Source organism: Lepidochelys kempii, chromosome 11 (genome assembly GCF_965140285.1).
Source record: "Lepidochelys kempii isolate rLepKem1 chromosome 11, rLepKem1.hap1, whole genome shotgun sequence".
In the NCBI taxonomy this organism is placed as follows: Eukaryota; Metazoa; Chordata; order Testudines; family Cheloniidae; genus Lepidochelys; species Lepidochelys kempii.
The window spans coordinates 36,704,452-36,719,126 of NC_136390.1; the positions used below are offsets into that span (position 1 = coordinate 36,704,452).

General features: G+C 40.8%; 1 protein-coding gene across 8 annotated transcripts in view; it reads right to left on the reverse strand.

The window, feature by feature from the left end:
* Positions 1–4,503: 4,503 nt before the first annotated feature.
* LOC140895606 (sodium channel protein type 1 subunit alpha) overlaps positions 4,504–14,675 on the reverse strand; it is a 181,918-nt gene continuing 171,746 nt past the window's right edge. For all 8 annotated transcript variants that reach the window (XM_073305722.1, XM_073305718.1, XM_073305720.1 and 5 more), the window contains 3 exons: positions 10,144–10,248; positions 8,613–8,883; positions 4,504–7,784 (listed from right to left, as the gene is read on the reverse strand). In XM_073305722.1, coding sequence (XP_073161823.1) covers positions 6,607–7,784; positions 8,613–8,883; positions 10,144–10,248 — 1,554 coding nt within the window. In that variant the 3' untranslated portion in view covers positions 4,504–6,606. The remainder of the gene's footprint in view (positions 7,785–8,612; positions 8,884–10,143; positions 10,249–14,675) is intronic.

The window sequence follows — 14,675 nt, forward strand, 5'->3', positions numbered from 1 at the left end:
GTTTCGGGCACGGGGCGGGAGCATATTTGTATTGGTTGTTTCGCAACGAGGAGGGGCGGAGCCAGGGGAAAAAAGCCGCCTCGATTGGATAGTTGAAGAGGGGCGGAGTCCGGAAAATGACGTCCGTTGGTTGGGCAGTTGAGTAGGGGCGGAGGAGCGAAGCTAGAGAAAGGCGGAGGGTGATTGTTCTAGGTGAGGGGGGCAAACGGGGAGGCAGGAGGGGCACGGCACGGGAGGGGAGACAGTTACAATGGGGGATCCAGAGGGGGACGCTGAGCAGAGAGAGCCCCAGCCTGTGCCCACCGCTCCTCAGAGGGGTCCAGGGGACCGGTGGGCAGGCGGAACTCGGCCTGGAGAACGAAGCGGCCAGTGCAGAACATTGAGCCCTGGGGTCCTGGTGCCAAGGGCAGGCAGTGGGAAGAGATCCCAGTAGGGCGCAAGCCAGGCATGTTGATTTGTCCTAGTGGGGGCCTCAGGCAGAGAGCGGGTCCCCGTTTGTCAAGGAGATGGAGGGTAGAAGTTGATTTCCAACTAAAAGATATGACAGAATGATCACACATTTCTTAAGCAGGACAGGTTCATGTATACCAACTGGTGCTAAAATACCAAATACCAGCCTCTAGCTGGTTTTGCTTCAGAGGATTGCTTGACTATCTAATTGGAACTGTAGCCTTAGGCTATCCATTTGAAGTAATACAGGTGAATTATGTAGCTCTTTCTGGAATAAAGACTTTTGATAAAGGACTGTTTCAGCAAAGCAAAACAAAATTGCTCACTGCCACTTTTCTGATTTTTCCATTCCATTATCAGATAAATTAATGGACGTCTGAGTAAATTTAGAGAAAATGTGAAATTTTTAGAGCCCAACAAACTCAAACTCTTTCTAATATTCCTGTTTGTTTGGCATGTCTCCAGTGGAACTTATTACACCTGTATTTCATATTCTGCACTAGCTTTGCCTCAAGTGGTCAGTTTAGCTCAACTGGGATCAGCTCTGGTGCCCTCACATTTATGCAATGGGGGAGCAGACATTTTTAGTGAAAGGTCCTTTTCTCTGAAACTTTCTCCATCTCGTGGGTCTGACAAATCCTGAGCTTAATGACCTTCAGTTCACACTGCAATGATCTTGTATTTTCACAGGTTTTTGTCTGAGGAGGTGCTCAGACCAAGGCTTTGGGGATTTGTGTTAGGTTTTCTGAGGTCTTGCTAGCTGACACTTGCCAGATTAGTTACGAGTTAATTTAAGTGGTTTTGCATAAATATACCTAGAGGTTATGAAAGACACATCTTCCAAAGTTGGCAGAAGTGAACTGCCCCTCTGGCTGATTTGGTCTGATTTTGCTTCAGAGGAGGGGCACGTCAGATATCCAGAATTGTTGCCAGTCTTCTTTGTAAACTGAAATATGCTCAGGTCTCCTGCCCCAAATATTGTGAGACCACTAGTATGTGAGTCCCAGGATGAAGTTAGGATTGAACAAGTGCTGGATTGGAGACTGCGCCATTGTATTGTGATGTTGATGGGTGATCTCATGAAGTTCATCAGTGCTGTATTCTGGGGCACTGAGCGTGATAATGTTCAGTGGCTAAAATCCACATAGATCAGGACTTCCCAACTACCTGGTATGACTAGCAAGCTGGTCACAAGGAGTTGATCACTGAGTCATACTCCGATGGAATAAAAAGCAGCAAAATCCCATGTTCACTTGAAGTCAGCTTCCCACCCAATCCAGAGGAAGTGTCTCAACACTTCCTGCTCAGCTTTCCACTCAGTGAGTTGGGAGGCTCCTTCATACAGCAAGTCTGCTAGCCCCACAACCAGTACCTAGCATCTCTGAAAGCTACACAAAGAAGCCAAGCACACCAGGAAAAATCCTACCAGCATTCACAAGCCCAAATACACAAAATCAGACAATGTTTTTTTTGCTGCAGTTCACCTAACTCACAACCCTTTGGTTTCTTCCTGCATCTCACCCAGTCCCAGAGGAGAGGATTGTAGGATGGGTGAGTAAATGGTAAGAGACAACAGGTGGTTTTTGGATTGCAAATGGAAAATGTTTGGAACCACTTATGTAAATGATAAATTTTCTGTGTTGGGTCAGAATTTCATGACCACAAATAGGAATTATTATTCCAGGGGGTTGCATATTCAAGTTGCATGGTTGGCTACAATCTGGATCATCTCTACCCCTGGGGTGAGAAATCCATTTTGATGATCTGACCCCAGAGGTTAATACAATTGGAATGTTTCCAGAGGGATCTGAGGGAAAATAATAGGTGTAGTATGATTTTATCATCTTTTGTCATCAACTATTGAGAGAGTGGTTTCTAGACCTCTTTCTCCCCAGTTTTGTCCCCATAGGTCACTGTGGTTTACAGGTGACCTGTGACAGATGAAGAAATTGGGAGACTAAATACAGCACAGGTGGCTGAAGTTTTTGAAGAGGCTGATTGCATCAAATTCAAACTAAAAATAGTGCACAAATTTTTAATAGTGACATTTATTAACCATTGGAACAATCTGTTTCTCCACTGAATTTTTAAAATCAAGAATGGATGTCTTTTTAAAAATATATATTGTAGCTAAATAAGAAGTTATGGCCATGATAGCAGGAATTATTAGGTAACTGCAGGAAGTCAGACTAGATTATCATAATGGTCCCATCTGATCTTAAAAACTATGAATTATAAAGATATTTTTGAATTCTTATGCTCTGGGACTGTGGTATCTCCAGAATGTCAAGCAACAGATTTGTTCTGGATGGTGAACAGCCTAGCTAATTGAGACAATCTCCATTTAGTTGATGATTATGTTGTGAGGAAATTTCTGATTCACAAAGTAATAGATTCCAAGGCCATAAGGGACCATTGTGATCATCTAGTCTGACCTCCTGTATACCACAGACTGTAGAACTTACCCAAAATAATTCCTAGAGCATGCTTTTAGAAAAACATCCAATCTTGATTTCAAAAACTGTCAGTGATGGAGAATCCACCACGACCCTTAGTAAATTGTTCAATGGTTAATTATCCTCACTGTCAAAAACGTGAACGTTATTTCCAGTTTCACTTTGCCCAGCTTCAACTTCCAGCCATTGGGTTGTGTTATACTTTAAAATAAGATACAATTAATCAGATTAGAAATGAGCTGGCCCTGGAGGCAGGGCACTATGTGGAATGAATAAATGCTAGGTAATCTCTGCTTTAGTTCCAGATGGTATCATTTACGAAGGTTCTGGCTGTTTTAGAAGAAAAACTTGACACAATCTGTGCATTGGATCTTTGTCATTCCCCTTGGATAAAGGCTAGAAAGGAAGTACTAGGTCCTTTACTGGTGGATATTGTCATTATCCCCTTTAGGGATGGCTAGCTCTCAATTGCTTTTACTTTAGTTTAAAGGAAGCATGTCCTTGGCTTTTGCTCATAAATGCTTCTCTTGATGGTGATAGTCTATGCAACTATCAATCAGTAGCTAATTTTCCACTTTTGGTCAGGATTATGGAACGTTATGGTGAGAAAACTCAGAGTAGCCGGATGCTTCCAGCTTTCTTGACCCTCATCAATAGGAATTCTGACCTGCATTTGGCATAGGGACTGCCCTTGTCAAGCTGGTGGATGATCTTCTGGTGAAAGATGAAGATCAGGTGACCTTGCGAAGATGATCAGATCTATCAGGTGTCTTCAATACTGTGGCTCGTGAAAGGTGGCTGCAACATCCATAGAAATAGTGGATTAGGTTACACTTCAGGGGCATCACTCCTTTCTTGCCAAGATACCCCAGAGGTTATTGTTGGGCAATCACACTTCTGCCCCGAGGGCTCTCATGTGGAGTGCTATAAGAATCTTCTTTGCCAGCATATTATTAAATGCAATTGATCTCTTCTTGTTCAGGCCGATAGTGAAGTACACTAAGACAGGTCTATACCTGGTACATGGTAGTGGTACAGTTGGGCTTGCTGATGCATTTGTGAGATCAAGCCAAGGCTGAGCCCATTCTCCACCAGCATGCACAGGATGGGGATGTGGCAACCCCAGGGAGGCTGCTCTCCCACCCAGGCAGATACCCACAGCAGTGGGAGAATGTTTTGTCCATATGTAAGTAACCCCATTGATTTCTGGAGCTACTCAGCTTGAGTAAGGGTGCCAGGAACAGGCCCTTTGAAAGGAAAAAAAAATAGCTGCTAAGTTATAAAAGAGGTGGAATATTATGTAAAAATAACTTTGTCATTATAATCTTAATCACATTCCTATTCACATTAGAGCTGTTTCCTCCCACCAAATATTATATCCCTTTTGTATTTTTGTTACTCTATTTTATTAAAAGATTGTGAACATTATCAGTGGCAGTACTACTTAAGGGGCACAGCCCAGTGACAGCAATAGATTTTTGACTGATAGTAAGCACAATACCTGGTTGTAATGGTATGCAGGATCAGATTCTTATGCACTATAGCATAATAACATTGATCTTATATTAATTTTAGTTAATAAAAACAGACAAGGAAATACAATAAAAAATGTAATCTTTATTATTTTGGCGCATTAATAATGTTGTTTAGCATCAGTTAGGGTAATAGCATCTTCCTGCATGCAGTTCACTAATACAGTATAAGTCAATAGTTTTAATAAAAGAAGTCTATATGTAATTTTCTTGTGTAAGAAACATAAAATGTCCTGATGTGTTTGATTATACAATTTTGCTACTTTGTTTCTGTGAAAAAATATTGTGGACCCAGATTATATTAATAGTAGTTCTAATGCAGCATGAATCAAAAAGAATAAATGCAAATAAACCCTGGAAAAGATAAAGGATTCTGTGAACGAAAAAGGATATTTTAAAATTCTGATGCAGGCACTGCTAGAAATTCAAACAAAACTTTGCATCCTTTTCCAAAGCAAAAAATATAGCCTCTTGCAATCAAGCAAATTGTGCACTTATTTTGCAGAAATTATCAAATTATTTCAAATGGAAATGTTTTCAAATATAGTAAAAAAGCACCTACAACTACCCATTCTTGTCTTCATTTCTTATTTTCTGAAGTTCTTCCATGAAAAAGTGCTGTGGTCAGAAAGTAATAAAAATGGCTGTGACATCAACCTGAAGATAAAATTCATTTCTTATTTTATGTACATAATGCTGAAAAATAAAATAAAATGGTTTTTTTACAATATTTATATTTGCTTATAAAATTCTAACCACATTATTTTCAACAGGTTTAGCAGTTTGCAACACGTCTGTACAGTTTTGCTATACACCATATGTTGTCACTTAAGATTTAAAAATTTAAAACAAAAAAGCTCTTAAATTAGGTGCAAACTATTGCTTAATGATGTGAAGAAATGAGGTCTTGTTGAACAATTTGTTTCTCTTTACCTCTGATGTATGGCTTCCTATAACTAAGAATTCTGGACTGTTGAAAGAACAGCTGCATAGGCAGTATAAACATGCATTGATAGCATCCAAACTATCTATAATGGTAGAGAATACATACTTTTACCTGTAGAAAGCTTGCACACTACACTTATTGTGGTACATATTTGATGCAATAAATGTGCTCATGTCATTATTTGGTTGCTCAAACATGCACCACAGGGTAAAATTACTATTTACAGAACAGAGGGCTTTTCATTAACATATACAATGTCAACCTTACTGAGAGCTGAAGATGGCCAAACAATACTGCAGGATAAAGCAGAACAATTTTATAAAGGGTTCTTTTTGGTCAATTGTGTTTTCTAGGGCAGATTCTTTTAATATTTTTATACAGAAAACCATTTGATAAAGACATAAAACCTTGGACTCCAGACCTTACAATGAAGTTTGCACTTGCTGAGATTAATGGTCTGTGTAAAAATAAAGCATCTGTTCTGTTCTTGTGGATTATAGAGAACTTTACAGGCATATAAAGACTTGTCTGATGTGACACAACATGAATACATTAATTAAGCACCTCAGAATTTATTACTTCCTCCCAGAAACACAGAGTAGTTAAAAATCTGTTCTCTGTGACTTAATGTTTTTTCATGCATGATCTATAAGTGCAGCATGCCTTCATGCAAATAATTTCTGTGTGTATATTAGAGTCATATTATAGAACACCTGGTCCTCATACCTGTAAAATAATACTTAACCCCTTCCCCAACACAAACCCCATTTACAAAAATAGTTACATATAATAAACATGATTTAAAAAAAAAGATGAATCCACCAACACAGATTTTGTAAAAATATGACAAATGTGGCAGTTGAAATGCAAACAGTGGATACAGTTACTGTATTGTTTTATGCTAAACACACACAAATTTATTGGTTTGCACCCCTTTAACTGGTCCCTACAGTCTGAGTAGCCATTTTTTCTCTCCTCTTCAGCAGTGTCAGCTGGTAGTGAAAATAGTAACCTCCAGTCAATGTTGTTTCCCCATATTATAGTCACAGTTTACTGACAAGGGGTCACTGTCTTGTTATAGGCACTGACCTTATGTATACAGTATATTTGTAAAAACTGTCTGTTTGGCATAGACCTCCTACAGGAGTCCTGTGGACACAAACACATCACCTTCACAGGCTGTAAACAACTTTTCACACAAACAGAATTGTTTGCTTGCATTTTATTTTTCCTTCTTTCTAACATCTTTGTCTTCCTTTTCATGTTTTTCTTTTACTAGCTTTGTTACACAATCATAGGAAGGTGGACAAACTGCTGTTGAGGTGGTCATGTCTGTTTTCTCTGTAAATGAATTTTCATTTAACTTGTCAATAAGAATTTCATCTTTGATACATTGACCAACCCCTCCTTGGATTTTATTTTTGTTGTATGCAAATGAAGCCTGTTTTACTGTTCGTTTTAAAAGGTAACGTCTGAAAGCACGCTGAATAATGACAGCAGATGCCTCCTCTTGTTTTCGTTTTAATGTGGTTGTAATTGGTTCATAGGAGGCTTTTGAAGGATTGGATGCCATAAACCGGTCTTCCATTTGTATTCGAAGTGCATCCATCTCTCCACTTTCCCCCAAAACACGCTTTGTAAAAGCAAACAAGATGTCAAGGCAGTGAATTCTGTCACCACTCACCATGGGCAGATCCATTGCAATAAGCTGAACTTTGTTTGGTTTTGCTAAATGAAGAGGAGGATCAAGTGCGGCTGCAAAATCAGACAGTTTCTCAAATTCCATGAACTGGGTTGCATCTGGATCATATTTTTCCCAAACCTCATAGAACATCTCAAAGTCGTCCTCACTCAAGGGCTCTGCACTTTCTTCTGTAGCAACACTGAAGTTCTCCAAAATAACAGCAATATACATGTTTACTACAACTAGAAATGAGATGATAATATAGCTGACAAAAAAGAAAATCCCAACTGAAGGGTTACCACAGTCTCCTTTAACAGAGCTTCCTGGGTGAGGTTTATTAGGATCACAGTCTGGTTCTCCACTGTTAAGAATTGGTGCTAACAAGCCATCCCAACCAGCAGATGTGGTAATTTGAAATAGGCAGATCATGCTGTTGCCAAAAGTTTCAAAGTTGAACATGTCATCAATCCCAGCTTCCCTCTTAACGTAGGCAAAGTTGGACATTCCAAATATAGCATAGATAAACATGACCAGGAAAAGCAGGAGACCAATGTTAAACAAAGCAGGAAGAGACATCATCAAAGCAAAAAGCAGAGTGCGAATCCCTTTAGCTCCCTTAATGAGACGCAGGATTCGACCTATTCTGGCAAGTCGGATAACTCTGAACAAGGTGGGGGACACAAAATATTTTTCGATGACCTTTGCTAGAAACATACCTGTAAAAACAAAACAGCTAGTAAGTAAGGGGAAAATATTTTACAGCAATTTAATCTTTCTGTACTACAGTATCAGAATGATGGAGAATTGCAAAGACTTCCAAATCATATAGTCATGTTTTATATGATTACTAACGTTTCATATGTCAAGTAAATGTAATGCAGGGATCAGCAACCTTTGGCATGCGGCCCATCAGGGAAAGCCGCTGGCGGACTGGGCCTTTTGTTTACCTGCAGCGTTCACAGGTTTGGCTGATCGCAGCTCCCACTGGCCATAGTTCACCATCCCAGGCCAATGGGGGCTGCGGGAAGCGGCGGCCAGCACATCCCTCGGCCCTTGCTGCTTTCCACAGCCCCATTGGCCTGGGATGGCGAACCGCGGCCAGTGGGAGCTGCGATCAGCCGAACCTGTAGACGCTGCCAGTAAGCAAACCGTCCCAGCCCCCCAGCAGCTTTCCCTTATGGGCTGCGTGCCAAAGGTTGCCGATCCCTGATGTACTGTATAGGTTCTAATTTAATTTTTAATATATCCTATGTAAAATATCTGATAGTTCAAGAGTGGATATTGTGTAATTTCTGACACTGAGAATGGCAAGAGAAGTTCTTATCAATTCTCTCATACAAATTATTCCTAATATAGTCAGATACTATGGTGATGACTGAATATAAGAATTTTGGTGATTACTCTCGATAAAGTTAAGGGAAATGAAAAGCTAAACAACTTAATTATAAGCACTGTAATAGCAAAAGCCAAACATGAAGCACCTTCAGTAAATTTTCATCTTCCACTCATTTTAGCTTCTTTTTAATTTAACAAATAATTCTTACCTACTATGGAGAGAATGACAACCACAAAATCAAAAATGTTCCAGCCTATGGTGAAGTAGTAATAACGGAGTGAAATCAGTTTCAGAACACATTCTCCAGTGAACAGGACAATAAACACCAGGTTAATCCGCTGTAAAATAGTTTGCATCTCATCACTCTGATCATCTGTTTCTACCATCATGGTGACCATGTTAAGGCAGATAAGAATCATGATGCCAATATCAAATACTTGTTTTGTCACAAAATCAAATACCATGCCTTGGAATTTGTTCTGGAGGGGGAAAAAAGATAACCATTCAATTCACACCTTACAATTATTTTCTATTCCATATTATACTGGAAGAAGGTAAGAAAATCTCTTAACACAGTGTATAGAACTTCAGTAAAAGGGCAGCCTTGTCAAATTAATAATACAAATATTAGAGCTTAATTCAGCTCTCTTGCATGTACATGTTGTGATAGTCTTGCCCAGCATCACACAGCAAGTTTGAAGCAGGGCTGGAAAAGCGTTCAGCTCTACTGGGTCCCAATTTACTACCTTAAACACCCTTTTACTTTCTGCAACCCTCTCTCTCATTCACTGGCCATTCTGTGCACTGAATGAGGCAGGGGCCGTGTAGAAATAATAGATTGTGATCATGTAATTAAAGACTGTACCTAACGCATGTGCACAAAGGGAGGGGAATTAAGGTTGCATGATTCTGGCAGTTTTGATTCTGGCATTTCTTAATTTTTGAGTGGTTGACTTTGCAACCTTAGCATTCTTTCTAATATTATTTGTCCAAAAAATTATTGGACAAATTATTTAATGTTGGTAAAACTTCTTGTCCCCCCTTCCCCTCCCCAAATTTTGGAAATTGCATGGGCCATTTTTGATGACACTTTCCAGAAAAATTCAGCCCAAGGTAAGGAGCAAACATGAGAAATTGTAACCCAAACAATAGAAGTTTGGCAAAGTTATAAGCAATGGAAATTAGGGAATTACAATGGGAAGTGTTAGGTAACTTTAACTATATGTGTTTCCACAAGCTCCACCTATAATGTTAAAATATAATAGGATTTTCAAAGGATCCTAAAAGACTTAGACAACCAACTCCAATGTGAATTTTAATAAATCCCTCACACTTTTCTGAAAATCCCAGACTTAATATATACATGTTCTTTACTGCTGAATAAACCAACATATTTCGCTTCTTAGAACTGCTACAATGAAAGCAGACAGTATGGCAATGATTTATTATTATTATTCACAGGAAAGGGGCATACAATAGAGTTCAGATTCCTGGATCTTGTCCTCTTTACATTTATAAAAAGAGAAAAAATATGGTAGCAGAGGGAAAAGGTACTTTCTTTCCTTAATGTGTTTAAATTTTCCACTTTTGGTTACCTTCATGATAACTTGTACATGAGCTTTTTATAAATCAAATATCTAGTCTTTATACAAGTGTGAACTCTAAACTGCTTACAAGCTAATATTTCTTCTTTTCTTTTAAATTGACCTTTTAGTCTGGACAGATTAAGTCATTCTTACCCCTGGCCTAGGTATAGGTTTTTGTGGTTTCTTGGATCCTAGCTTTTTCATTGCATTGTAGTATTTCTTCTGTTCTTCTGTCATAAAAATATCTTGACCTCCAAAGTAAGGAAATTAAATCAAAACTGGTTATAACCATATTTACATGAATAATCTTTCAAAACTTTATTCACATTCAAAAGAGAAAAGGGATTACAAGGAAAATAAGTGTCTGTTATAATCTTATATTTTATTGTGAAGCCATGTTATAAATACATCCTCACTAGGAGATCAAAGGAGATATATTACCATCAGCTACTTTTCCATTGGCTCTCTGCAGAGTTAAATACTGACATGCATTAAAGGCATCAAGTAACAGGGTCTAATTAACTATTAAGCTCATGAGGTTTTAGTTTCAGGTCCCAGAGTATCATAGATAAGGCACTAATCCTGTCAATATTAGGCAGGCTATCAAATTCAAGCACTTCCACACAAATGAATGAGTAAAATGCCCAACCTCTTTCAGGGTCAAGGCACACTGAACAAGAAGTTTAGCCACCTTTTGGGCACAAAGGGGTGAAGCAATGGCTGTGGGCATTTGTAATGTTGCTATCTGGGCCAGTCCTTACTCTTCTGTAACCCATTCTGATGTGGGTCTGATTTTCTCAAACAATGGGGATTTTTCTTTACAAGCAGTCATGTAATGTATATTATCTGCTGCTTACAATATTCTCATGCAGTTCTGGATATCTTTATTGTTTAATAAGGAAGGGAGAAAGGACAAGAGACAATTACTTACCACTATTTTTGCCAGTTTTTACTCTTCCCTGCACCCTACTTCCCTCACCCTTCTTAAAACTAGACTTCTTTGTTTCCTCATAGGTTGTGACAATAATGCTTACAGATCTGGATGTTCCTACTGTAGGATGAAGGAAGAGAAGGACTCTGACACAAGCAATTATAGGTAAAGAGAGGAGACTCGCCAGAAACTGTAGTTCTTTGATGAATACCTCTGCATATTCACAGTCATGGGATTCAAAGTACCTGTACCTGCATGATGATCCAGAACCTCCTGGAAAACTTTGTCACTGCATCCATAATGATCATGGCCCAAAGTTATGTAAGAGAGGTGTGACTCTCAATCACATCTGCTCCCAGTCCAAGATGGACAGGAAACTATGAGGAAGAGGGGAAGTTGAGTAGGGAGTTTGAATATTCAGAGACATCCCTCAAAGAACTACAGCTACTGGTAAGTAACCTCTCTTTCTTCTTTAGGGAACCTGTGCATATTTCCACTCGCTGGAGGCTGGTAAGCTCAGTTTAGCTGAGATGACTGATGGGCTGAGAAATTCTCAAGTAAAAAGAGATTGTAAAGCAGCTCTGCCAAAGCTGGCATCAAACGTGAAGCTAAATCTAATGCTGTCGTAATGTTGAGTGAATATATGTATTGAGTTCCAGCTGACCACCTTTCAGATCTCCACTTCTGCCTGATTTAGAGCAGGGACTTGAATATACATCTACCACACCCCCCAATGAGTGGCATAAGCACCATTCTACAGGGCTGGGCTACGCTTGCAAGTTAGAGCGCATTAAAGCAGCCTTGGGCGCCCTAACTCCCGATGCGTCCACACTGGCAAGGCACATAGAGCACCTGGACTCTGCAGCTGGAGCGCTCCTGGTAATCCACCTCCATGAGAAGCATAACGCTTGCTGCACCCAGGCTGAAACACCTGGGTGTCAGTGTGAAGGAGGTGTTGCATTACTGCGCTGTGATTGGCCTCTGGAAATGTCCCATAATCCCCTGAAGTCAAGTGGCCACTCTTCTCATTGTTTTGGAATCGGCTGTAGGAATGTGGATATCCCCTTTCAAAGCTCCGTTTTTGACAGCCGGCATGCTCATCTGCTCTGGGACAAAGCAACCATTATGTCTGAACTTACAAGACAGCATGCTGACACACTCTCAGCACCCCAAAACACACTGTCTCTCTCTCCACATACACACAACACACTCCCTGTCACACTCCACCCCCCGCCCCCATTTGAAAAGCATGTTGCAGCCACTTGCACGCTGGGATAGCTACCACAATGCACTGCTCTTTGTGGCTTTGCAAGAGCTGCTAATGTTGCTACGCCGGTGCGCTTGAATCTGACAGTGTAAACACAGGGCAGCGTTCTCCCTACTGTGGTCTCCGAAGGCTAGTTTAACTCCCAGCGCTCTACATCTGCAAGTATAGCCATGCCCATACGCTATTTTGGCGTGGGCCTCTCTCAGTCTCTCCTGTTGGAGCTGTTCCATTTGTATAAATAATTAAATAACACTGGGCAAGAGAGAGTGAGAAATTGACTCTATAGCCTGGTGACTAGGGCACTCATCTGGGATGTGGCAGATGCAGAGATAGGAACCTGGGGTGAGTTTCTCTCCAACCAGAAATTTAATCCTGGAACTGAGAAACCTTCTGGATGAAAACACATTTGGCCAAAAAAATCCTGACCAGCTCGAGTTCTACTACATCTAGGACCCACTTGTCCACTGTTATGTCCTTCCAGGCTCGAAGTGGCGAATGTGGTAGAGTTGGATCTTTGCTCCTGACATACATATCAAAACTGGGGAGACAGAGAAGTGACAAAAAGGGTGTCTCCCAAACACAGAACCTTTGCCTCACAGCTCTGTTTTTTTGGATGTCTGTTAGTGTTTACACGTACTGCCACAGTCCCTAACTAGCAGCAGAGCATGCCGTTGCACAGGACTTCACGTCTAACACCCCTTGCTGACCACTTCCTTGACTCTACGCTGGCCTGTCTCTGTCTGGGTTTTCCATGGCCCAGCTTTTCAGCCAGATCACCTCCCAAGTTCAGTTGCTTATGAGTAACAAAAGTCCAATTGTAAATCCAAACAAAGATCCAAAGCAATTTCTTCTGCCCGTCTTGGGCTGGGCTGAAGTTTTGTGCTCTTTGCCCTTACTCCAGGGCCCTTCCGAGTTCCTCTATGCTGTTTCCTCCCAGCAGATTTCCCACTGTCTCCCCTCCATAATGACTCTGTGCTCTTCCCTCAGAGATCTCCATGCTTCTTACACGCCCTATCTCAGCGACCCTACAGGAACCTGTCCTACTCCCTGTGGTTTTCTCCATCCTGCCTTCAGCAGGTCTATTCCAGTCTCCTTCCCCATGACTGAGTTCTCTTCCCTACCTATGTAATTTTCCCTGAGGGGTAGGCCTTCTGTCTGATGTCCATTGAAGGGGGCAAAATGGTCTTTGGGCATACAAATCCCAAAATGGGAGGCGGAATTCGCTGTAGGAAGGAATCAGGGTAACTGAATGAACCAAGTCTGCCTCTTCTGAGATTCCTTGGAAGAGGAGAAGACATCTGGGAAAGGAGCCCAAGGAAACAATATTGGTAAGGCAAAGACTATATCAGCAGGAGATGCTGATGTTGTCTTTGGCACCAGAGAGGTGAGGTTGAAGTGGGAGATCAGGAGGATCCAGAGGAGTCAATACTAAATTGCAAAAAGAAAGGGAGTACTTGTGGCACCTTAGAGACTAACCAATTTATTTGAGCATAAGCTTTCGTGAGCTACAGCTTATGCTCAAATAAATTGGTTAGTCTCTAAGGTGCCACAAGTACTCCTTTTCTTTTTGCGAATACAGACTAACACGGCTGTTACTCTGAATACCAAATTGGTGCTCTTCCAAGATAAGTACTACCGTTTTTTTCTATGGTGCTTTCCCCTTAATGGTGGGGAATCTTTTTCAGCATACTTGTTCTTCTTCCTGTTTCCAGGGAGCTAGAGAGAAAAAAAGTTGGCATCCAACATGAACTCAATACTGGAGTGAAAACTATTTTCTGACTTAGGTAACTAAATACTGGCACATTGGGACCACAAGGTCTTTTAGGGTCTTGAAAAAGATGAGTTCTTCAGTTGTGATTGTTCAGACCTGGAAGAGACTGACTGGAGCTGAAGGTTGTGGTTTTAATGCCTTCGGCACTGAAATGTCCTCTTTTAATGCCTATGTCCTGTCTGGCTTCTATTTAGACATTGTAGTGGAGTCCTTATTAGGCAGAGTCAAGATTGGCTTCAGGAGGCTAGTGGGAGAGAGGCTGGGAGTTGAAGACAGCCATTGTGGGCCCTCGTGGTGTGCCAGCCAGAATCCACTGCTCTTTCTAACAGCCTTACTCAAAGGGCTTGAGGAATGAAAACCTATCAGACTTTACATCTCTTGGGAGGTGAGTTTCCTCCAGACAAAAGAGGTAGTATGTGCGTACATCATATTTCAGGAATATCCCTGAACTGCAGGCACACCTCTTGAAACTCTTCTTCAGGTCTGCCATTGTTGGCACTGACCCAAGCACAGTGAAGGAATGCACTGAGCTAAAATGAAATATTTTAACTGAAAAGGGAATGCTTTGGTAATATATATATTTAGCTAGCTAAGACTAACAGATAATAAGGGCTTATCTAGACAAACAGTTATTGTGCAATAAGCTGAAGTGTAAATCTACAGCACACCAACATGCCATGCAATTAGGGTCCAGGTGGACCCTGCTTCCATGTATT